This window comes from Haemaphysalis longicornis, unplaced genomic scaffold (assembly GCF_048455015.1).
Source record: "Haemaphysalis longicornis isolate Haplotype H1 unplaced genomic scaffold, Haemaphysalis longicornis Haplotype H1 scaffold_14, whole genome shotgun sequence".
Classification (NCBI taxonomy): domain Eukaryota; kingdom Metazoa; phylum Arthropoda; class Arachnida; order Ixodida; family Ixodidae; genus Haemaphysalis; species Haemaphysalis longicornis.
This window is the reverse complement of record NW_027526245.1, coordinates 32806080-32832470: the sequence shown is the minus strand read 5'-3', so window position 1 is coordinate 32832470 and position 26391 is coordinate 32806080. Positions and strand designations below refer to the sequence as shown.

The 26391-nt window shown below is 51.4% G+C and overlaps 1 protein-coding gene across 1 annotated transcript in view; it reads left to right on the top strand.

The window, feature by feature from the left end:
* Positions 1-26391, top strand: part of LOC144164833 (uncharacterized) — a 145651-nt gene that overhangs the window by 23093 nt on the left and 96167 nt on the right. Inside the window, 1 exon segment of the mRNA XM_077695094.1 lies at positions 25156-25212. Within this exon segment, the coding sequence (XP_077551220.1) occupies positions 25156-25212 (57 nt within the window).

Sequence of the window (26391 nt, the reverse complement as noted above, 5' to 3'; positions counted from 1 at the left end):
CATAAAGATCCCCAGGTGGTCAAAATTAATCCGGAGCCCTCCACTACGGCGCGCCTCATCGCCTGCGTTGCGTCAGCGCGTTAAACGCTACAATCAATCAATCAATCAAAACAGACTACTATGGATGATTAAAAGCGGGAGTTACATTGCAAGAACAACAAACAACGATGAACAAGAAGACGTACCCTTTTTTGGGTTACAGTTCAACGTTTACTCACGCAGGTTGGGAGAAGACACAAGAAAAAATCTCACGGGCACTCATGTATAGCGCTAACAGTGCTCTTTTAAAACGGCATCTTTCGGGCCTTTGCCTTGGCAAAATCCGATATAGTTTGCTCGAAAGATAGGTCTCTTACAAGGTCACGTTCAATGGACATGATAGCAAGCGAGTTCAACTTGTCGTCCAGAAGGTTTGAACGAAGGCGATTTTTTATCAGTGACAACTTGGAAAACGATCACTCGCTCTCACAGTTCGCCACGGGTATGCTTAGATACATTCTTAATGCAATGGAAAGGTTCGGGAACACGTTAATAAGTTGTCTTTCGTGTAGCAACTTTATTATACCCAGGGCACTCGTGTCTTGGCACACAGAGCTTTGCAGAAAGTTCGCAAACTGAACGATTTCAGCCGGAAATACTGGCTCCAAATCGTTTGGGTAGGTCTCCACCAATCTCTCCGCTTGCTGTGCAAGAGAGATCATGCTTCCATTTTCCGTCAGCAATTTTAAGAATCCGAACTTCTCGCAAAGATCAGCGTAGGCAGCCTTTCGCACTCGCAGAGCAGAGCCTAGACAGTCAAGTACTACATTATAGGTCTCTACAAGAAACTTTTTTTCTACCACGCAGCGTACTATCGCTTTTCCCGTCCGGGTACTTACTCAAAGCGATACGTTTGCTTTCATCCTGATAGCACTGACTAGAACTCAGCTTGCGTGCTCTCGCCTCGAAGGTATCAAAAAGAGGTCGCAACGAATCAACAAAGCCTTCCAGGGAGCTCAGAAGGTCTACAGCGGTTGAAATGTCTAAGCCTGGTTTCTGAAGTGCTACGCTCGTCTTGTCAAAACGCTCCAAGATTTCACACCAGAAAATCGCCATGAATGCCGTCTCCAGTTTTGCCATTTTCTTAAGGAGCGAGCACGCTTCACTCCTAGTGTCACCGTTTTCTTCCTCGTTCTTCGCGATGTGTTCAAGGCAACGCAAAATTGCACTGAAATTTTTCATAATAGCCTTGCATGATTCAGCATGTCCTGACCACCTGGTCTGAGAAAGGCTTTTTAGTACGAGGTGTTCCCCAGTGGAATCCAGGCTGTCCAGAAGACATTCCCACCGCTTGGGGGAGGCAGCAAAGAACACGTACAGTCTTTGAGTGACACTGAAGAATTTGACGGCCTCAAGGCAACTGTCAACGCTACATGCGCCAACTAAGTTCAGTGAGTGACCAGCGCACGGGACGTATACTGCCAAATTGTTGAGCTGTTTGATTTGTGCTTGCAGTCCTTTGTATTTGCCTGACATGTTACTCGCGTTGTCATACGCTTGCCCCCTACAGTTGCCAATTGAGATGCCGTTGGTTGTCAGTAGGGACATCACGGTATCAAAAAGGTACAAGCCAGTGTGGGATTCAATGGGAACAAACCCCAGAAAGCGTTCGTGCACTTTCGCATTTAAACAGTACCGTAAAACCACTGACAGCTGATCAACGTGAGTAAGGTCTGGAGTCGAATCAACAATTAGAGAGAAGTACTTTGCCCTTTTTACTTCGTCAGTGAGCCTGTCCTTGACAGCCTTGGCCATGAGCTCGACGAATTCGTCACAAATTGTTTTTGACAAGTAAGATGGGTGGCCTTTCCCCTTGTTCCCATAGCGTTTGATGTGCTCCTCTAGGAAGGGATCAAACTGGGCAATGGCTTCAAGTACTCCCATATAATTGCCATTTCTCGGGGAGCCAAAAACCTCCTCGCTGCCCCTAAACGCCAGGCCACGCTCAGCTAGAAGCTTGATCACTACGACTACGCGCTTCATCACCTCTGTCCAGTAAGCGGTCTGAGTGACCAGGTGTTTAACCAGCTCCTTGTCAATTGTGCTGCTCGAGTTAGAGCGGCTTAGCCATGCTGCCACGCAGTTCCGGTGTTCGACACTGTTTTCATGCGCGGAAACATTTTCTTCTCCTCTTTTCCAATCAGAAAATCCGTGCGTGGTGAAAGAACTCGGGTTGCTCGAAAAGAGTTTACACATGAAACAGTAAGCACAGCCTTTGGACTTCGAATAAATTAACCAATGTCGCTCGTATGCCTCCCCATTGACAGCCTTTCTCGCGAAAAGATGAGGTGACATATAGCGTTTCTGAGTTTTGTATTGTCTTTCGGAAGACGGAAAACTTTCTGCCCGATTTTGAAAATACAACGGCCCCTTCTCAATGCATTCGCCCCGAAAATTATCAGTAATAATGTCCGGCCACTTAGCTGGGTCACTTTGCAGAATCTCGGGGCCTACCTCTTGCTGCTGTGGGTCCTGTAGTTTGTCGCCACAAGACGCCAGCTGATCCGTCCTGTCGAGGCACGCGGGAAGATGATCCGCAGTCGAGCTACCGTGAAAAAAGTCAGCGGGGTCTTTGAGCGTCGTTTGCTGGAGCTCGTCATCAGCGGGCTGATTGGAGAGGTGTGGCGCCAGTTGATCAGAAGCAGTAGAAATCGGGTGGGGCAGAACGCACACGTGGAACCCCATGGCAGGGGTTGCACCGAGTGGCATGGATGTTGCTTGCGTAGGGACAGGACAGGGCTTGCTTGACGTCGGTTGCTCACAGGTAGAAACGGAGGAGGTTGCCGTCCTTTGCGCAGAACCCGGTGAACCAAGGGGAGTGAACTCTTGCTGCTCACCGGGGAATCGTTGTGATGGAGTCGATAAGTCCTCCACAGAAGCACTCCCGGCACACTCAGGATTTTGAAACGAACTCGTACTGGAGCAATGACACGACTTCACGGAAGCTGCACTCAACAGATATTTCGTCATCTTTGGCAGCTTCTTTTCACGCTCTTCTCTTTCCAACTTTGCCTTTCGTTTGGACGCACCACTTTGATGCTTTCGAGTGGACATCTCCTCTTTTAGCTATTTCCTTTCGTTCACCAAGCTGGTGAAATGAGACTTGGATCGTGCGCCAACGCTAGGCCAAGGAAAACTCGTTGCTTCTATCTGTTGGCATCTTAACGAGACGACAGCGGCGAAGTCATTTATGTTACACCAGAAGTAACGCTATTTCCACTGACTTTACATACTATGTACATGACGTTACAAACACTTTGCAACATAAAAAAACAATACTGTCCTGTCCAATCGTAATGCGAGGTTTTCCCTCTTCCCTAAAGTCCGATTGGTTGATTTCAAGATGTCCAGCCCCGGTCCAAATGCACCATTCACCTTCTGCGCACCCGTCTCTCCCATAGTGTCCGTTGGTCTGCTTTAACCACGCCTTTCACTACGTGCCTTCTCTCACGTAAGTCCCAGGGTTCGCGATGCCTGGCGCCAACCTGTCGGGGGAATGCGACGCAGGGTCTAAGCTCGCGCCGTCAAAGCGATCCGGCCTTGAAACGAATGACTTGCCAATAAATAACGCAGCCGTCGCTGCCTTTAAATTGTTTCTCGGTATGAGCAGGGTGTCTATTCATGCCATGTTACTGGTGCCCCAGAGCCGGAGCTCGGGCAGTCCACTGGCGATGTCTATCGTACGTATCGTTCCTGCTTTGTTCCTCTTGCAGGCCGCCTTTTTCGGGATTTCGGGCACAACTGACGCGCCGCCTCGACTCTGGGCTTCTCGAATTTCGAGCAGCGGCGCAGCCGGCGCAAACAACCGTCAGATTTACACAGTCAACGCATCGGAAGCGTACCACTCACAGTGGCTCGCCGCCCGATGGATTCGGTAACGCTGGTCGGCCACCCGCTGCGACTTTAACGGCTTCGCGGCGCTGCGTTATCTTCAGCGCGTCTAGGTTTGTCCAGCCTGGTGAACGGTGTTCCTTCCGTACGACGGACGTTTCAAGTCAAGACGAATGCGGCTTGCCGATGGCAGCTCAACGCATTGCAGCTGGCGGTGAAACAGAAAACAGACGCCGAGAAAGCAAGCATCCTCTGGAACGATGTACACAGGGTGGGCCGACCCAGCTCGCTGCTTTGGCACTGTTAGGGCCCATCCCTTCAGAGGAGCGCTGCGTAATTGGAAGCTACAACAGGAACGTGTGTGCCTCCTATGCTCCGACTCTCGCACGGCGTGATTACAACTGACGAAAGACACGCAGAAGCTGAATTCTGCGAACACTGAGAAGCAGCAGCCGAACACCGCTGCAAATCTTGCTTGCTTAGTTCGGCCCATTGAATTGTCAACTCGGCTGGCTGCGAGTTCGGACTCCACTTCCTGGGAGGCTGAGCCGTTCCCTTCCGCCGTCTACGGAGAAGAGACACACGAAACGGGAGACCCAAGCCCGCGCGCAGCGGCTAACCCATGTTTTTTTTTTTCTTTTTTAATAGCGGACGCCCCGAGACCGAACGATCCCCGCAGGGTTCGAAACAAACTAACAACACGAGACACATGGCGCTTTTGGCAACCTGAACCCCCTCGCTCGGAAACAAGGGGCCGCGTCGAAACTTCGGCGGACAAGCCGCCGCGACCCCCCGCTGCTTTGTTGGGGTTGGCCGAGCGAAGTGGGGCCCCCTTTCCTCGTTCTGCTTTTCTCCCTGTCACGCGTGTCGCTCGAAGTTTCATTATCTGAGGTTCCGTACATTAGGCCAGTTAATGTGGCCCCCTTCCCCTGCCCTTGGAGACGAGGCCCTGGGCTGCAGCCTCCTTAGCCCCCCCCTTAATCCAGCACTGATTCGCTTCGAAAGTTCCTGTTTTTTTAGCAACTGCTAAACCATGTGCGTGCTCCGCCATCTAGATCGGTGCCTGCACGTCCCTTTGCTAAGGCGATGTCGTATGCTGCTCGGCCACTTCCCGATAGATGTGGCAGTGCACTCACTGCTACGCTTAGATTTGACCAAGGCCTTCGATAACGTGTCCCCCGGCGCCATAATGGCTGGGCTGGAATCCTCCTAAGCTTCCTTGAGGAGACGGAGCTGGCAAACTTGTTGTAAAAGGACACTACCTTTGGCTAATTAGGAGGAGCTTGGGCGGAGCAATTGCCGGTATATTCAGCCAGGCTAACGCCGCCTGATCCCACAACAACAACCACCACCACCACCACCACAAACCCGCGCGCGGGGCTTTGTACGTATACAATCTTGTCCAATCGAAGTGCCATCCTCCAAATCGGTGGCATTACCTCCAACAGGGTGGATCTCCTCTCCAAAGGCACACCTCAAGGAGCGGCACTATCCCCCTTGTTGTTTAATTTGGCCATACTTAACATCCCCCGCCGCCTTGAGAAAATTTCTAGTCGTAAATTCAGCCTCTACGCCGAGGACATCACACTGTGTGTCAATGGCGGAAGACCCTGCAGGAGGGCGTTCAGATAATAGTAAACGAACCCCGCACGGGGCACCTTGAGCAATCTTGGTGACGGTACTGGCGATACCGCGGACCCCGAGCCCCCAAACATAAGCTGGATCCAACCGTGGCGATGTGTTTATAGGTGGAGGGTTAGAAACCATGAACGGTGGCCGTCGGAGCCCAGGTCAAGCTCCGGCGGATGGGCTCCCTGTCTGTTTATCAGGCAGGGAGCTCCGGGACCTCTCAGGCTATCAGGGTAAGGTTTGAGAAGAAAGTACCCCCGTCCCCTGCTTCTATACATACTGTATGGCATTTTCCAAACCCCCCCCCCCCCCCCCCAAACGTGATCGGCCCCCGAAAAGGGGCCGCACCGAAGTTTCCTTTCCTCCGTTGCCGTCGTTAACCTTTCCTGAACCGGACAATTTTTCTCGATTTCTTGTGATGGAATCTCTCAATCCAACCCACCCTCTTGCATCTCAGTCAGTCTTCTTGATCGCAAAATATCTTGAAGCCATAATAGGAAAATCATATAAGTGCAAAAAACAAAGGTCTGGTGAACTACTAATCGAGGTAAATGACAAGCAGCAGTCCACGAAGCTTCTAGCTCAGACTAGACTGGCTGATCTAGACATCAGGGTCACACCCCATCGGAGCCTCAACAGCTCGCAAGGTGTGATATCCAAGACGGATCTCTTGAACGAAACGGATGCGGATCTCCTTGCCGGCTTGAAGGATCAGGGCGTCACTGCCGTGAGACGCATCACCATCCGCAGAGACGACAAGGAGATTCCCACCAAACACATTATCCTGACTTTCGACCGCGCAGTTCTTCCACAATACATAAATGCAGGTTTTATCCGTTGCTCCATCCGTCCGTACATCCCGAACCCGCGGCGCTGTTTTAAGTGCCAGCGGTTCGGGCATGGTACGAACTCTTGCCGTGGCCGAACGACGTGCGCAAAGTGCGCGGCGCACGATCATCCGAGCGAGAACTGCTCAGCCGAAACTCTCACTTGTGTAAACTGCGGGGGGCCGCATGCGGCATACTCCCGCAAGTGCGAAAAATTTCAACTAGAAAAAAAGATCATAAACATTAAGGTAACCGAGAACATCACCTTTCCAGAGGCGCGGAAGAGGTTCGCCTCCTTCCCCCTGGGGAGGTACGCCGACGCAGCTCGCCGGGGGGTGGAGCGGCGTCTCGTTTCCACAGGGACCCAGTTCAGCGAGTCTGACCTGGTCCCTCGCCCGCCCCCCCCTGGGTTGCCTCTGGCAGCCCAACCCGCCACCACGCCGCTTGCTGAGGCAGCAGCGGTTGTGGTGGCAACCTCTTCCGTCGGGACCGGTGCCGCTCCCGCCTCTGTCTCCCCGCCCTCCAGTGCGTTGGAGGGTACAGAGGTGATGGACACCACGGGCCCCGCACCGGTTCCCACCGCCACCGCACCGCCCGTGCCACCTCTGGCGCCCCGGACGCCCTCGGCGGTGGCGGCTCAAACGAAGGGCTCCCGAGGGGGGGCCAAGTCCAGGGGGCCCGGTCCGTCGGGCACTCCTCGGACATCCGACGACGAGATGGATGTCGGGCCGTTCCTGCCTGCAACGCAGCGCAAGGAACGCGTCCCGACGCCAAAGCCTCCCGACAAGCCAAAAAAAGCGAGAGTCACAGCCCCGAAAGACGACACATAAACAAACACACACACTCCAGTAGCTCTCACACTAAATAATGGGAAGAGAAAACATAATTCAATGGAACTGTAGAGGCCTTCTTAAAAATCTTGACGATGTATACGAAATACTGCATGCTAATCAGCCAAGTGTGATGTGTCTTCAGGAGACGCATTTGAATTCCAAGCACACAAATTTCTTAAATAGGTACATGGTCTTCAGAAAGGACAGGGATGGCTGCACACACTCTTCGGGCGGTGTTGCCATAATAGCCCGGAAATCCCTAGCATGCCACCCTGTCGCTCTCAACACCGTCCTTGAGGCTGTAGCAATACGCACAATAATTTTTAATAGGTTGATAACGGTATGCTCCATTTACATTCGTCCTGATTATGCACTTCTGAGCTCTGACTTCGAGGCGCTGGTCGACCAGCTGCCCGAGCCATACATCATAACAGGCGACCTTAATGCACACAACTCTCTTTGGGGCTCCTCTAGAACGGATGCCCGAGGTCGCCTGATAGAGAAGTTTCTTACATCTTCAGGAGCATGCCTTTTCAACAAAAAACAGCCTACATACCATAACTTAGGACACAATACATACTCGCATCTTGACTTGGCTATTGGTTCCGCAGTTCTCTTTCCATGTCTTGAGTGGGGTGTGGGCACGGACCCATATGGTAGTGACCACTTCCCCACTTCATTAACGTATATAGGTATAGGCCCGAGCAGTCCATCTTCCCATAAAAGGTTTAATGAATCAAAAGCAAACTGGAGCACATTCACACAAACATCTAAACTACACCACACATCCATAAAACACCTACACGTGGAGGAAGCCGCCCAACTCGTCACGGCGCAATCCTCGACGCTGCCGAAAAGTCCATTCCCCAGGCCTCCAGTGGGTCCCGCACCCCAAGGAGGCCCTGGTGGAACGAGGACTGCAGGCCGCGGGCGCGAGAGGCCCAGAACAAGGCGTGGGGTGTCCTTCGCCGGTTCCCCACGTCACATAACCTCATTTCTTTTAAACGGGCAAAGGCTTTTGGGAAGCGAGTGCGTCGTGAGGCGAAAAGGGAGAGTTGGCGCACCTTCCTCACTTCCATCAACTCATACACTGACACGCGAAAAGTCTGGTCACGAATACGAAAACTAAAAGGACAACAGACACACAGCCTGCCCCTGGTTAGTACAACAGGGGACACACTGAAAGACCAGGCTAACACACTTGCACAACACTTCGAACATGTGTCCAGTTCAGCACACTACACCAACACTTTCATTAAACACAAAGCATCATGTGAGAAGAAGTCCTTGCGAGACACTAATAAGTCGAACTCATCCTATAACACCCCCTTTTCACTTCATGAGCTGAAGGTCGCACTCGGTACTTGTAAACCTTCAGCTCCAGGTGCAGACAGCATTTCATACACAATGATACAACACTTACATACAGACACACTTGAAACACTTCTTCACCTCTACAATAAAATATTTCTTTCGGGGCACTTCCCACGCTCTTGGAGGGAGGCCATAGTAGTGGCTTTCCTAAAGGAAGGGAAGGACCCTTCCTCTCCCGCCAGTTATCGCCCCATTGCCCTGACAAGCTGCCTGTGTAAGCTCTTCGAGAAGATGATAAACAGGAGACTCGTGTACTTCTTAGAGTACAACGGTCTTCTCGAGAGCTGTCAGGCAGGCTTTAGAGCGGGGCGATCTACGAACGATCAACTCGTTGCGTTAGAGTCATATATTAAAGACGCTTACCTCCATAAGCAGTACTGTATGACAGTATTCTTTGATCTTGAAAAGGCGTACGACACTGCTTGGCGGTACGGCATCCTCAGCGATTTGAAGTCCTTTGGTATGTCGGGTAACATGTGGAACACGCTTGCCAGTTACCTCTCTGAAAGAACGTTTCGCGTGCGAGTTGGTACTGCACTTTCTAGAGTTCATGTGCAGGAAAACGGTGTTTCGCAAGGTGGAGTTTTGAGTTGCACGTTGTTTATTGTAAAAATGAACTCTCTTCGGAAGGCTCTGCCACCAACCATTTCCTGCTCAATCTATGTAGACGACGTGCAATTATCCTTTAAGTCTTGTAACCTGTCTATCTGCGAGCGCCAAGTCCAGCTTGGTGTTAACAAGCTAGCTGGCTGGGCAGATAGCAATGGTTTTAAATTTAATCCTGGAAAGTGCACTTGTGTTTTGTTTTCCAAGAGGCGTGGCATCCGGCCGGATCCAGACATTCAACTCAATGGTGTCTCGATTCCTGTAAGAAAGGAACACAAGTTCTTAGGTATTATCTTTGACGAAAAGCTGACATTCATCCCACACCTAAAACAACTAAAACATAAATGCTTAAAAACAATAAATATCTTGAAGGTTCTGTCGCACATCTCTTTTGGTGCTGACAAACAACTTCTCTTACGTGTTTTTACCAGCTTGATAGGTTCACGATTGGACTATGGTAGCGTTGTTTATGGGTCTGCAAGTAAAACATCCCTCAAAATGCTGGACCCAGTGCTTCATCTAGGGCTCCGCTTGTCATGTGGTGCCTTCCGAACTAGTCCGGTCGAAAGCCTGTATGTTGAGTGCAACAAATGGAACCTACAACGTCAGCGAGCATACACAGACCTCCTTTATGCTTTTAAAATTTCATCCATGCCTCACCATCCTTTTAAATCAGTTTTTCATGATACCTCCATGACTGAACTCCTTTTAAATCGACCATCGTTCTCTGCGCCCTTCTCTTACAGAGTTAGAGAGGAAGCGTCAGAGCTTGCTGTCTCCTTTTTAGATACCATCCAAAGTTCTGTAACAGATTTCATAGCACCATGGCATCTCCGCCCTGTCTCATGCGACACATCATTTACACATGTAGATAAAAACCGAGCTCCCACATGTGCAATTCTGCAGCACTTCTTGTATTTGCAGGAGAAGTATCATTATTCTGAATTTTATACGGACGCCTCTAAAACTTCCACCTCGGTGTCCTGCGCGGCGCATGGGCCCGGGCTTAGTGTCACTAGAACTCTTAACAGTAATACAAGTATATTTACGGCAGAGGCTTATGGTGTACTTCTGGTTGTTAATCATATCCTTCAAAGCCACATCCCACAATCCATTATATATACAGACTCTCTCAGTGTTGTGCGGGCGTTGTCGTCAACAAAGTCTTCAAAAAATCACGTTATAAATTTTATAGTCAAGGGTGTTATGTCTGTGTATGTACGCAAATTTGAACTTGTTCTCTGCTGGGTCCCTGGTCACTGTGGTATAGCCGGGAACGAAGCAGCGGATCGAATGGCTGCTGCTGCTACACTCTCGAATGCAGTAGACATAACCACATTACCCTACACCGACGTGAAACCACACATCAGACAACACCTTCGCACAACATGGCAAGCGCACTGGAATCAACAGACTGACAACAAACTACACATTATAAAGCCACTCTTGGGAGCATACACCACTGATACTCACAACAGACACAACGAAGTTACCCTGGCTCGATTACGGATAGGCCACACGCATGCAACACATTCCCACCTGCTCACGGGATCTCCAAGACCCCTGTGTAGCAGGTGCGGGGAGGGCCTATCCGTAGTCCACATACTAATAACATGCAAGGCACTTCACACAACACGACACAAACACTTCAGAGAACTCTACAGACAACATATCCCACTACATCCATCGGTATTTCTAGGTGACGATGCCAGTGTTTCTATGAAACGTGTGTTTGATTATTTGTCAGATGTTAAGTTTTTAAACCTTATCTCATATCACGCATAATCAAATCTGGCCCTATACACCAGCCATCAGCATTACCTTTAATTGATTTTACTATGTCCGATTTACATGTTTTTATACCTACCTTTTTGTGGTAATCACTTCGCTTCATCATATAACTTCTTCTTTGGCGCTCTTTGCCCTCGTTGGCCTTGCGCCATGAAACACCAACCATCATCAATAGTAAACGAAGCCGCCAACGCGGGACTCGCTTGCTCCCCCAGTAAATCGGAACTCCTTCTGCTACCGCCAAAGAGGAGATCCAAGGTACCACCCGACATTAGAGTATATAGACAACAACCCGATTCCAGAGGTCTCTACCCTTAAAATCCTGGGGATGCTATGCAAAATAATCGGGCTAACACACAATTCCACCGAAAATTATCAACATGTTATTCAAACTATAGGACTCACCAGACGAATCTCCAACCGCCGCAGGAGTCTCAAGGAAGAGGAGAGGATCCGGCTGATCCAAGCTTTTATTATCAGCAGGATCACGTACTCCCTGCCCTACCTGAACCCGATTGCCACTGAAGTAGATAAGGTTAATCGACTCATCCAAAGGGCATGCAAATCTGCCCTTCACCTCCCTCTTAACACGCCCACTGCCAGATTCGAAGGCCTTGGTGTGCACAATACTGCAGAGGAGCTTATCGAAGCTTACCTTTCAAATCAGCTCGTCCGTTTGTCTAAAACTCCCACTGGAACCCACATTCTCAAGCGGCTACGTATGTCACGTTGACTGCGCTGAGGCTAAAATTCCCCTTCCTTCTGAAACCCATGTATGTATGTATGTATTTATTGCACATAAACAAGAAAGGAAGGTCCACCAACAGGCGTAAATTGTCTCGCCTAGGGGCGGACACCGGAACGCCTGCTGGTGTAGGGGAGGTGGGATAGGGAGGAAAGAGTACATAGGAATAGGGGGATAGGGTAGAGGGCTAACATAGCCATGCAAAACTTACCATTAAGCCAATACCCCGCAACATGCATCCCATATACCACGCGAGCCGCAGGGAACAGGGAGCATGCGTGCTCTCCAAAAACGACTCCCCGCTCGAACCGACGTGGTCTATGTGGATGCTGCAGAATACAGGCACCGCGCTGCATTCGCCATTGCAGCTATTAACGACCTTGACAATCCCCCTCTCGACTCCCTAACCTTAAGTACTTCCCATCCCGCCACGGCGGAAGAGGCGGCAAAAGCTTTAGCCCTCTCCCAAAGGCCGACCGGGCCGCGACCCCCTAGATAATAATCTCCGATTCCAAAGCGGCCATTCAAAATTTTGCCAACGTCCATGTTTCGCCACAGGCATCCAAAATTCTCCGACGCCATCCACCCGACTCCCCGGTAGAAATTGCCTGGTGCCTGGACTCCGGCGCACGCTGGCCTCGCTGGTAATGAGGCTGCCCACAATACGGCTCGAGGGCTCCCAATCCGAGCCGGGGCAAGCCTCGAACTCTATCACGGGGCCAGATCCGTCAGAGATAGACTCCTTACGTAAAGGAAATGACCGCTCATCACCGCCTCGACCGCTGTAGGTACCCCCGGCTCACGTCAACGTTACTGATTCGGAAGAACACACGTGTCGTCTCCTTCAGGCGAACACGTTCCCTAATCCCGCTATACTCCACAGAAACCACCCTTAGCCTTCCCCAGGATGTCTTGCATGTGGCGCCCTCGCTACCATTCCCCACATCTTCTGGGGGCGCCCGAAACATCCCTTTCCCCTAATTCCCTGTGATGAGCAGTGGGAGGATGCGCTGGGGAGCTCAGCCCTAGAGGTGCACACCTCCTTGGTCACCAGAGCTGCCGATGTCACCGCTCGGCACAAGCCAGCGGCCACAACCGCCCCCTGAGCCACATGAAGCTCAATAAAAATGTTTTCTCTCTCTCTGTGCTCCACAAGCGCGAATGCACGTGAACTGGCGAAGAGAAGGCAACGCGAATGATCACGCCACGAACGCTGGGCAGAGTGTTCTCGGACGTCGAGTTGGACGATGCCGGGCGCTCGTCGACGAGGCGCACGCTGACGTGCGCTCGGTATTCCTAGTATTTTAACAACAGGGCTATTTAAGCTTTTAGCTCCGCCGTCGAGCGTTACCAGAAAACTCAGGCCAGCCGTGCGCACGTGAACATGCGCCTCGTGAGTAGGGTTTCCACCTTTCTCCGCAGAAAAAACAGGCCATTCGGGGGGGGGGGGGATAGGGGGGGGGGGGGGCGTGCTATATAGAAGGTTAAACTTCTGTTAAGAAACAGACATCACTTTTTTTGCATACAATGTCACATATTGTAGCGTTTTCCTACAGAGAAATCCACATAACGCTTGTACTCAAAGTGATCGAGATTTCGGTTATTGCTCTGCATGTGCTGCAGTGAAAAGTTACCGCCCTTTCTGACCGCGCCGGCGGCATTTCGTGGTGTTATTCCTCCTTTTGGTTCCCTTCCATCTGAGGAATCGCGCTCGGCCACATATTTTCTCGGCTCGCGTGTCTTTGCAGAGCTTGTCGACACATATTTTTTCCTGGCAGTGGCTGTATTGAGGCTTACGAAAGGTCCCCAAAAAAGAAATTGCCGCTGCACGATGGCCAAAAAACCGGCCAATGTCGGCCCGTTTTAGGTACAGACCGGGAACCGGCCTGCGGTCTAAAAAACCGGCCCGGCCGATCCAAAACCGGTCAGGTGGCAACCATATATACTCGTGAGGAACGCATAGCGTCGTCCAGTTTTACGCTTGAGCCACGTGAGGAGCTAGCCAAAAATTACACCCATCTCCCCGAAGGGAACCATGAGTAGGATGCGGAGAGTCATGAGGGTTCCGTTTGCGCCGTTTGCGTTTCCATTATGTTTGTTAGCCAAATTTGGTGGAAATGTAGTGAACCCTGTAATGCTCATATATCCTACTCATGGTTCCCTTCGGGGAGATGGGTGTAATTTTCCTTATTGTATGCGTATATGCGCGAGTGAGACGAGATTGAAGACTTGGTATCTAAAGGTCTTTATTCAGGTTTGCACGTCTTCTTACTTTGAGTATGACGGCCTTATGGTCGCTGAAGTGCACAGTCAGTGGATCTCGTAGCAGCGGTTGTATGTAGTCGTCGCCGTTGCAGTTGGTAAAGACGAGATCGATACACGTTCCGTGGATTGTAGTTGCGTGTAATGGCTGTTAGTGTTTGCGCTGATGCGCTCACTTAATTGCGTCAGCACACTCACTGACGGGGCTGTTGCTTCCATCCTACTTCATCTGAAGAATCACGGAGTCAAGCGCAAGCACAACAGGAGTTGTTGTTGTTGTTGTTGTTGTTCCTCTTCTATAGCACGTACCCACGTGCACGGATTGGCCAAGAAACGGTGGTGTGCGGACGCCGGACCACCGCTGACGCCGCGCGCTCCGCATCTAAAATACCAAGGAAATACCAAACGCCCGTGAGCGTGAGCCTCGTGAGGAGTGCCCGGCGTCGGCCAGCTCGACCTTCGAGAACACTCTGCCCAGCGTTCGTCGAGTGATCTGATCTCTCGCTGGGTGTTCTCGCCAGTTCACGTGCATTCACGCGATCGCGCCTGAAGTGGCCGGGGAGAACAGCCCAGTTAGCGCTACAGAAGACGAGTTTGCAAAGCCAGTTGCCGCGGGTTCTGGTGCGTGTTAACGCGGCCTACTTTTGGAGAGATGGGACAGCCTGCGGACAAAACGACCCGCGCCTGCCAGTCATGCAGAACTTTCAGCGACAAGTTCTGAAATCCATGTTGCAACAGCCGGATCTCCAACAAAGGGAGAGGGGCCGCCAGCTCTGCTGTTTCTCCAGCCGTGCGCACCACGTACACTAATGCAAGCTGCGCCATTATTTTGCGAGCTCCTCACGTGGCGCATCGCAAGCCTGGACGACGCCGGGCGCTCCTCACAAGACGCACCCTTACGTCAGGGGTGAGACAGCTGCGCATATTGCGCAGATTTGATACAAACTTGTTTTCCTGCGCCAGGCTGCTCCGAAAGCTTGAAAATTGCAAAAATTGCGCCAAACTGCACCAAAATAGTCTGGGAGTCGGGGACTCAAGGATTTTAACGCTCTCGTCAGTTCCAGTGGGGGAAAATGCTTACTGGCGGCATAATTTTCCAGCCCCCCCAACCCAAAGTGGTGCTGTTTGTAAAGGTTTAATTGATTGATCGAATTCAATAAAAAACCTGCATAAATTGTCCCCGAGATAGTATTTTCGAAAGTCACAATGTCGGGTTGCACATGTTATATTCTGTGAGTTTTTAAAGTTTTCCCATCAAAAACCATTGCAAAGTCCTGTAGAAGAAGTAAGTGTACTGAAGCGTCAAACTACTTGCGCAAGTTGAGGAAAGCGGCAATTTTTGGAGCGCGGTATCTCCGTAACGACATTACTGGGCGCCGCCGTCTTGTTCTGGTGCAGATTGGAAAACATGGCCGCCGGGCGAAGCAGTTGCTTGTGGTTCAGGCAGAGTGTTCTTCGCCGATTTCTACCTTGGTTTTGGTTATGGGGTTGGCTGGGTTTACATTTAGTCGTTTGATCTGTTGCGGCAAGTTGCGCGACTCGAAAGACAGGAGTTCATCAAAAACAACGTGGTGCCCTCGAATTCGCCGTGTTTCGGCCTTGAGTGTGGGGCGCGGTGCGCAGTTGAATTGGAATTTCGGATTCATTGCGGTGTCATAAAACGCTGAGTTATTGCTGCCTTTCACAGCGAGCTTGTGAGCGGCTGGAATGGGGCGATCGACACCGCAGAAATGGCGGGGCAGGCTACATCGCCGCAAAATGTTACGCTAGTAATAATGGTCCACTTATTTGAAGTGAAATTTAAGGCCAAAAAGGAGGTGGCTAAACATATCAACGTTACTCAAATTACGATCGTAGTGAACGTGCACCGTGGGGACTGAAATTGGACGGCTGGTGGGGGGACTTTCACCTCGCTTGGCGCAACTTTTGTCGTGGCTCTACACTCGTGCATAAAGCCGAATCTAGGATTACAAAAATAATAATTGCCTTACTACTGCTAAATAAAACTGCCTTACTACTGCTTAGTTTTTTCAATTCGATATTCTCACTTAGAACTCTACATTATCTAGAGCCTAAGAATAAAAAAAAAATGGTTTGTAAAAAGGTAGAGCAACTAGTTCCGTCCTTGTGATAGTATGGTAGAAAAACTTTATTGAAGGGCTTTTTCATTGTTATGTACATTCAAAACCGATTAAAAAGTGCACTTTTGCCTGGTTAGTTAGCCAAAATTTTGATTTTTTAGGCTCCTTATTAGATGGCATAATAGATGTCGTTCTTCTGCTCCAAATCAAGGTTCTTCTGCTTCAAAATCGAGATTTCGCTGCTCCAAAAACTGCTCCCAAATCTGATTTAGCTGTCTCACCCCTGTTACGTGCCTCGGTATTTTTTCTTGGTATTTTTTAGGCGAACGCAGACGGATCCAGCTGACGTTTTAACAGTGCTGTTAAAACGCAATAAATCTTCCTAAAAGGTGGATTCGTGCGTATATTGTCTCCAGCCAATGCAAAGCTTCGTGGGTTGCCGCTTATCGCGCTTCACTTTTTGCGAGTAATTCTGGACTGTCTTTTTGGGCCTGTTGAGAAACTAAACATTTTTTCTGCTGTATTATGCGCACAGGGTCACGCAGCAACCAGGAATTATATAGAGCCACCGGACAGTGACGCAAATAAAACAACACGCGCGGGCGCTGTACGGCCCGGCTCCGCTCGAAGCGGCGAGGGCCGCCCCTTAGAGAATGTCTTCACCATAGAGACTCTAGGGGTTGTAATCTGCGTTGTCCCTCATCCACTCCATTTGCTCCCTCCACTCGGCTAAGGGGAGGATTCCGCAATGCTTATGCATGGGGAAATCGATTTCAAGGATCTCCTCCACCGGAGGCGGAGGAAGGACTCAGAATACCAGGGTAGAAATCCTAGTGAGAAACTTTCCAACCTCGAAGGAGCGGGGCGAACATCCAGGTACCCGGCATGGAGTTTCTCACTAGAGAAACTCTATGCCCTAGAGACCAAGCGCTCGCAGCGTAGTCGGGTGGCACTCCAAAACGAGAACCACCGGACAGCACTGGGAAAAATATATTAGCATGAAAGTCCATGACGCTGCCCGTTGCCGAAGGGACGCGCTTCAATCTGTGGCGTACTAAGGTCCCTAGAATCGGGTTTCTAGGGACCCTGTAATGTACAAATGGAAGGTAAGGTAAGCGTTATGATTAAAAAAAAAATAGAGCGTGACTTGGACAACGACAGTAAAGAAGGACGACGGGACAAGCGCTCACTTGCAACTAACATTTATTGAGGCATCGTCCCATATTTATATATGAATCATCAGGAGCATGCGCACGCGCACTTCGGTACACTACATGGAACGCATCAACCAGAGAACATGATCAAAATGACGTTTTCAAAAATTCAACCTCGCTGGCACGCAAAAACACAGAAGTATGGCTGACGCACTTGTCCCCTTTCTGCTATAAAACGCTTCCAAGAGCTCCCTCGCCACTGTATTATCACTCCTGCCGAGAATTCTAATCTGCTCAAAGAAAGGTCTGCATTTTTCCAAAGGACTGACAGGCTTGCAATCTTCGTAAATGCGCGCGCGTATTATGAACTATGCACGCGTGCCCGGTCATTCACACATCTGCCCGTCTGGCCGATGTAGGCCTCCCCGCATGGAAGCGGTATCTCGTAGACTACCCCGACGTCACAGGGCACAAAGCGCTTGGCATGCTTCTTTTCGCACTTTTTCGGTTTGAGCTTGCCGGAAATAATTGCTCACACAGGCGGCCAAGTTTTTGTGGAGCAGAAAACACCACCGGCACTTTGTACCGTTCTGCCACTTTTTTCAGGTTGTGCGTAACTCTGTGTATATAGGGCAGAACAACAGGTTTCGCCTTAGGTTGTTCTGGGCGCTTCGTACCTACTTGGCTTTCCGCATGCAGGCTTCGGCAACACCCACCAAGACATAGCTTGGATAACCGACCGACCGAAGTCTCTTCAGTTGAGAGTCAAACCTCTCTTGAACAGCATGTGCACCCTTTTAACAGCCTTTGAATGAGATGATGAAAATGGCAGAAGCTGTTTACGGGCACGCGGGCCAGAACAACCTAACGCGAAGCCTGTTGTTCTGCCTATATATATACATAGAGTTACGCACAACCTGAAAAAAAATTAGTGCCCTTCCACCCTGTGAAGGATGACCTGCGAAGCTCGACGCAGTTCACGGAGTGCACGTTTATCGTAATTTGCGATGGAGCATACTTCCCAGCCCATTAGCTGAATGAACCTTGGAAGGATCCAACCATTGTTCTTGCCGACAAACATGGAACTGCATATGTCTCCCTCCCGCGCGTCGTAAGCATCTTGGGGGAGTTTCTCTTATAACGGGAGGGATTCGCAGCTACTTGGCGAAGTGAATTTGAGCGGAAGCGGCGACAGCGGGTTTCGGTCGTTTTAGGGGGAAGCTCTTTGGTAGCCGTTACCTGGGCTTCGCGGGAGCGTCGTCTGTTTATGTCTGCGTAGCCGAGTGAGCGAACGCAGCAGCGATGACAGAAAGAAAACGGAGAGGAGCGTCTAGCGCAGGGTGAGGTGGAGTACGACACGTGTGGCTACGGCGTCATCTCTCTCATTGCCTTTCCCTCGCACGTCTCACACATCGCCACCTCTCCCCTGACACTTTCCCCAGACGCTGTTCAATTCTCCGTTAATCCAAACCACGTGACGTTTGCGCGGGAGGTTCAAACACGACTGCAACATCATGCTCGCTGCTCCATTGTTAGTGGCTGATCCGAACCACGTCATATTTGCGCGGGAGGTTCAAACAGGATTTGCAACATATGCTGACTGGCGGCGGCGCACTGCGAGGTAGCAGCAGACGCAGCCGTGCATTCGATGACACGCGAACACTTCCCGAGACGCAGCAGAAATGCGCCGTGACCTAGAAGACTGCCACTCGCGCTGCGCACAAATTTCATATTAGGGAGTGTAGTAATCGTGAATGCATTTTTTACGCCCATCAGCACTTCCGTTTATCTTTCGCAATCACCTGATAACCGCACTACCCCCGTCAGCTGCTGACTGCGCAAGTTGCCACATTTGGAGGGGAGGGGGAAAATAGTTGTAAAAGAGGTGTCAGCGTGGTCGAGGAGGAGCCCTACATGCTTGCGACACCCAGTAGAGGTGGCGGTGTATGCTGACGACGTGGCACTCTGGGCCCATGGCCCCACCAAAGACTGCCACATAGTCAAGGCGTGCCTCCAGGAGGCTCTGGGCGCAGTTGCAGGCTTCCTCGAGAGCCGTGCCCTGCAGCTCTCGGAGGCCAAAACGCAGGCCCTTATGCTGCACCCGGGAGGATGGAGGGCTCGACGGGCAACACCGCCCATCACACTCAACGGGCGACCTCTTCCCTGGCGGCTGACCGTGAAGTACCTGGGGCTGCTCATTGACTGCCGGCTCACATGGCTGCCAGCTGTCAAGGCCCTCCGAGCACGCAGCGCACAGGTGCTCCAAGGGGTGCGGCAGCTTCTGTCACGAGGCAATGGCTGCTCACACCAAGTGGCGCAGCGCGTGTTCCACGGCATGGCCTCCGCAGCTGTGCTGTACGCGCTTCCACTCGCCTACCTGGGACCACGACGCTGGCAGGAGCTGGAGATCGACCAACGCCGCGCCATCCGCCTCTGCCTGGGCCTCCCCTCCACGTCGCCGGTGGCAGGCACTTACACCGAGGCGGTCACCTGGCGAATCGCGATGCGGGCCTTGCAAACAGGGCTGCGGCACATCCAGCGCCTGCTGGCCGTACGTGACGGTGCTCCGCATCTACAGAGGTTCCGTAGCCGGGCTAACTCGCACATGGGAGCGCTGCTCACTATCTTCGAGGAGGGCATCGAGGTTCCGAACCGACCCTGTCTGGAGCCGCCACAACCAGACACCGGGGAGGCCCTGCAGATCACCACGACCCTCCGCGGGGTCCGCAACAAGCGGACCACACCACCCCAGGCCATCCGCCAAGAGGCGGCCGCCCTGCTGCAGGACGAGATGAGCAGCTACCTGCATCTCTTCACGGACGGCTCCGTCAAGCACAGCACGTGCGAGGGGGCGGCTGCGTGCGTGGTGCCTGAGCTGGGAGCCAGCCGGAGCTGCCGCCTGCCCTTCCCCACTTCCTCCACACGGGCGGAGCTGGCAGCGCTGCACCTGGCCGCCGACCTCCTCCTCGAGAGGGGGCCCCATAACCACCCCAGGGCGGTCATCCTCACGGACTCCAGGACTGCCTTGCTGCGGCTGCACGCGGCCGATCAACCCACCAACAGCAGCGGCTACCCGGAGCGCTCCCTTGCAACCAAGCTGCGCACTGTGGCCTCCCGAGGCTGCGACCTGCGGCTCCACTGGCTGCCGGGCCACAGTGGCATCCGGGGCAACGAAGACGCCGACGCCCGCGCCAGGGAGGCCCACCAGGAGGCCACCCCAGTCTCTCAAGACGTCACCGCGTTCGACGAGGCCCGCACTGCCCTGGCCCGCATGGTGCAGACGATGCACCCCGACCCTCGGGTCGTGAGCGGCCTGGCACTCAAACTGTTGCCCGCACGCATCAGTAGGGACGCCCGCTGCCTGCTTCTCCGCATGCGGCTCAACTGCTGCAATGTGGCGGAGCGTATGCATGACACGGGCGCAAGGACTCCCCTACATGTGCGGACTGTTCCGAACTGGAGACGCTCGAGCACATACTCTGCTTCTGCCCCCACCACGCGGGCCCGAGAGCAGAGCTCCACCGAGCGCTCCAGCGTCGAGGCCTTCCCAGCGCCGGCCTGGAAGACCTTCTGTTCCCGAAGGGCCCTGCGGCAACCCAACGGGAAGTCTTCACTTATCTGCTTCATTTCCTGGAGACGACCGGCCTTACGCAGCGGCTGTAGCCCAGAGTGCAGTGATTGACTGGTGTGCCCGGACTGACAGCGTTTTAGGACTGACAGCTCTCTTTAATTAATATTATACCTTTCTCTCTCTCTCTCTTTCTACTTTATCCTTTCACTCCCCCTCTACTTGCCTTCCCCAGCACTGGGTTGTATGCAGGTGAGCTCCCTGCCGAGCTCAAAATATCCCCAGTGAATTTCCTTTCATTTTCCCGTCGCAACCCGGGGGGTTAGACATATACTGCTTTGCAGTAAAAAGTGGCAGAACGGTACCAAGTGCCGGTGGTGTTCTCTGCTCCACAAAAATCTGCTCCGCAAATTTCCGGCAGGCTCAAACCGACAAAGTGCGAAAAAGAGCATGCCAAGCGCTTTGTGCCCTGTGTCGTCGGGGTAGCCTACGAGATACCGCTTTCATGCGGGGAGGCCTACATCGGCCAGACGGGCAGATGTGTGAAGGCTGGTTGAATCATAGAGTTTCTCACTAACTCGTGTGAATGACCGGGCACGCGAGCATACGCGCGCGCATTTACCCGCGCATTAGATTGCAGGCCTGTCAGTCCTTTCGAAAAATGCAGACCTTTCTTTGAGCAGATTAGAATTCTCGGCAGGAGTGAATACAGTGGCGAAGGAGCTATTGGAAGCGTTTTATATTAAGCAGAAAGGGGACAGGTACGTGCGTCAGTGATACTTCTGTGCTTCTGCCGTTCTGCGTGCCAGCAAGTTCGAATTTTTGAAAACGTCAATTTGATCATGTTAACTGGTTGATACCGAAGTGCGCGTGCGCATGCTCCTGATGATTCATGTATAAATATGAAACGATGCTCAATAAATGTTAGTTGCAAGTGAGCGCTTGTACCGTCGTCTTTAATCTTACTGTCATTGTCCAAGTCGCGCTCTAATTTTTTTGAATCATAATGCACCAACTTGCCCAACAGATTTGCTTAATAAGGTAAGCGATTTATTGAAATAGAAAGTGTAAAAGAAGTGAACTGGGGCTATTTTGAACTCATTTGGGAGTTCACCAGAATACAGCCCAGTCCGGGGGAAGGGGATGAAAGGAAATAGGTGAGAACAAAAGGGAACAGAGAAAGAGGGAGAGACAGAAAGAGACAAGGAGTGCGTAAGCAGGCGTAGGGCTACAGCGGATACAGTCGTTTGATGAGGTCGGCCTCCTCGAGGAAGGCCGGCGGGAGGCCTTCCGTTGTCCTGGCACAAACGGAACAAACAAAAGAACGCTATGAGCAGACGTTTTTTCCCCGCTCTCCCCCTTTCCGCTACGGCCGGCTACGATGCTGCGGCCAAGCTTAGAATGCCTGTACAGCCCCATAGCCAAAGCCATGAGCCAAGCCACGACTCTCGGACTCCGTCGTTGTGGCAACGCTGCATGGAACGCTGCGTATTTTTTGCTCCGTGCGTTATTCCTCAAAAGCGCCTGGTTTGACCGAGTGAGTGGTGATAAAAACGCGAGCACGTGTCCGTTCTATTACTACAGCGCTACCACGTGCAATTCCCACGCGTAAAAGAGCGAACCACTTAACGGCGTCGCGCTAGTAAGTTATTTTTGATTGGTCTGCGAACATCGCCAGCTTGGTCTTCCACAATGCCGAATTTTGAACGCGGCTGCTTGGAGCCGGAAAAAACGACGATGGCGTTTGAAGATGCTAGTGTGACAGTATTGCAGGTGGGTAGGCATTTTCATTACGAAAGTCCTGTCGGGCGTTCAATCGGTTGGCGTTGCTGGGCGCGTGGTTTTCTCGCACGCGTCTGAAAGCGTCTCGTCGACGACACCACGCGTCGCGTGCTGATGCATGCGTGTTGTATCCTGAGCGCTGCTGTTTTTGATGAGGAAGCTTCACGTTTTTTAGGGGCGAAGCTCCTAAAGCCATGGGTCTGTCCATCCCTTGTGTCTCGTGGTACGTGACCGCCGCATGCTTTCGGAGATGTCGCAAAGTGGGCCGCGTTGCACGCGCAAGAACCGGCTGCAACCGGCAGCGCAAACTCGGCACCGGGAGCGCGAGCTTGTCTGTGTTCGCCAACGGAGGCGCGAGCGCACGTGCACTGCGAGGGGGAGATCACGCCACGAACGCAGGCAGTCGTTCTCGGAGATCGAACGAGACGCAAGGACCTTTGCTCGTTTCCTCTCGTCTTGTTCGGGCACAAGTTCGCCCTAAATAAAAGTTCTTTCTTTACCGTTGTGTCCCATCCTACGTGACAAATTATGGTGGAGGTGCGGGGTAGTCCTCGATGGCGCGGGGTCTTTCACCAGGTCTGGGCCTGGGAGCATTGACTCCGAAAATAAAAGTTGATTTGTACAATGTACGCGCGCAGTCTTACGTCTTTCTTAATGATGTAATGGGCGAACTTTCACGGGAGAGTGACGGTTACCGATGATCTCCCCCTCTCGAGCTTCGCCCCACTTATCATCATTCATTCCGTGGATATGGCGTGATTTTCCCTAACTGCATGTTTGTTTTGCGTTTTTCTAGCTGCATGTCGTTGTAGTGTTTTGCCTTGGCCATGCACAACTGTGTAAATACGAGTGAAAAGAAACGCAGACGCTCGGCGGCAGTGCTCTTTTAAATGGACACTGAATTTGTCAAGCTCCTGTTTTTGCTTGCACTGCGTAGACTGCATCAAATAAACCATTTTCATCGGTTATCAGAGCGATAAGGCGGTATTTATTTTATAAAGCCTGAAAGAAGAACTGCCATTTGCGGATTACGGTGGCTGCACCAACTAAAGCTGTGACGTCCATACAGCGTGCTACGTGACTGCAATTCAAACCATTTTCGGTTTCGGTTCTGTGAAACATGCTTGGCATTCAACGTTATCGTCGGATGGGCATTCTGGATACGTATTGCACTTCTGCCATATAGTCGGCTATAAAATGCGTCGGATAAGCCTACCAGCGTGGCTTGGAATCTTAACAATCACTAGCCGAGGTATACGCAGTGCGACTTCCTGCGCGCCACCGCAGATGCTCAAGCGCAATGCGCTTTTCCCCCACCTCTAGACTACTACGTAAAAAGGGCACAGTGCGACAGGAATTTGAGGGACAGCAGTGCACCTGTCTTTTCTGATATTCTTCTTCCTTAACCCTTTCAGCCCTGGTTTTTTTTAATTTCAGCAAAACAATGTTTTCCATGTGTTTTCCTAAATTTTATGTCCCCACAAGCCCAAAGAAAAAATAGAGCTGGTAGTGCGAGTATTAACCTATTTATTAATGAGGCAATTAATTAGGAAATCTGACAATTCAGTTTTATGCTTAGTAGAAACAATTTATTTGTATGGTTCTTAAAAATTTATGACCACATGAGCCTATGAACAAAAAATGAGCTTCATGGCACACGTATTTATAGATTTACAAGTTTAGCAATAAAACTAGGACCTTGGTATTTTTTAGCATGGATGTCGTAGAGAGATAGAGAGAGAGAAAAAATATTTTTATTTCTCCAGCAGAGGCTGATGTGGGGGCGTTGCCCTGTGGAAGGCGTCCCTAGTCTGGGATGCCTTGACTTCGGCTGGCCGTCCGTGCTCGGGTCACCAACTTAAGCTGGATATCCGGGTCCGGGCTGGCCAGGGAAGCCCTCCACTGCTCGAAGGTTGGGTTGGAAAGGGGGGGCAAGTCTGGAGTTCGTTGGCACTCCCACAGTATATGGTAGAGGGTGCCAGGCTGGTGACAGTGAGCACAGAGGGAAGAGTGTTGGGTGGGGAAGATGAGGTGGAGGCGGGTGGGATGTGGATAGGTATTTGTTTGTAGCCGCCGCCAAGTTGTAGCGTCCTCTCTGGAGAGGCGCCAGTGTGGTGGTGGGAGACGACGGCGAGTTTGCCGGTAATGCGCGAGAATCTCCGTGTAGCCACTCAGTGGGTGGGGTTGATCGTGAGGGGTAAACATTGGCCACCGTCGGCAATGGCTCGGTGTATCATATCGCGAGCCGCGGCGTGAGCCGCTTCATTGCCGGGGATGGCGGCGATGTCGTAACTTTGTCTTTTGTATGTCCAGCTCACGCCAAAATGCTACAACGGTGATGTCTATCACAATGAGCATCCCTGAAAAACAATTCTGCAGAAAATTAGGGGTTTAGGTTTCGTTCCCTATACACTATAGGAACTTTTATGTGGAGGCATCGAGTGACACTGCTGGGGCCGAAAGGGTTAATTGCGGGATCTCCTCACCGGTGATTCATGACCGGGCTGGGCTGAGCTAAGGCTTGCGCATTGCAGGTCCTGACGCCGGTCTCGTTTATGATAAAGGAAACGCCTGGCCCCGAAATGTCTCAGAGTGGGCGTGCGTACCTCTTCCTCTCGGCACGCATGCGCCAGCTCTTCAAGGAGGGGGCAGCTGAGCCCGTCGGTCCCCATCCGCTTCCGGTCGGATCGGTGAGTGGCCTGGCGATCCTGCAATCTTTCTCGGCACTTGTGGGCTGCATGGGAGGTCATTGCATTGCCGAGTCCTCTTGCCTTTTGCTGGCTGGAACCTTGTGCGGATGGGATTTCGCACAAGCTTTGGAAACGGCCAACTGCATTTAGGCATTCTTGAAAGCGAAACTATGACAATGTAGTGCATAGACAAGCTGTAAACCTCTTTTGAAGCCAACTGAAAATACTGAATGGTATAGAGAAAAAAAATTTGCCGCGTATCTGCTCCTTTCGTTACAAATGTCGACAAAAGACGATAGTCTTTGTCGACATTTGCCAAGTAAATGCCTCCCTTTGCTTTCCCGCTCACCTCTCGTGTTGTCCCTGTTGCGTTGCACTCCTCCCAAGGTAAACACGCTAAAGATTTGCTCAAGTAAATTTAAATTTACCACGTTCCACTGCTCCAGGCCGGGTGCCTCGATGCCAGTGGTGGCGTACTGCGGAGATGCACGTGAATCGAGGCGCCCTACTTCAACGTTTATAGAACTGCATTGCCCTAGTCTGCGTGCGTTCCAAGCAGAACATGGAACCTATCCAGTGGAACCGTTCATAACTGTTGCTGCTTGATTTCTTAAAATACCACCAGAAGCTTTAGTGGCGCTGCCGACAGCCGGCAACACTGGGATTTTTTTTCCTGCAATAGATGTATTTCATTTCGCAAAAATCGATCACCTATGAATTTTTTTTATGAAGGAACTCTGTAAATATCCCTTGTGTATTGATTTTCTACCTTAAATTTGCGTAATGTCTTGTTCTTGTTCAACAATGTTGACAAGTATGAACAGTGACACCACACTTACACGTTTACATTTGGCTCTGAGTTGCGCAGACTTCGTTTCACTTCGGCTGGGAGGCTGAACCGAGTCTCAGACAGACAGGCAGACATAGAGACCGTCTGAAATTTCTGGGTTTAAGTAGACCAAGAAAAACTATCGTCTTTTAAAAAAAATTCCACTTACCATGTTCCCCCTTGGTTCCCTCAATGGTCTTTACTGTGGCAATAGGCATTCATTGTGGCACCGGTTGGGGGCAGAGAACGAAGATGGTCCTCACACGTACTCACACAAGTTACAATGCCCTCTGCAACAAGTCCTGCGGTCATGCCATAGCTCTGTCATTGCCAATTAACTATCTCTCACT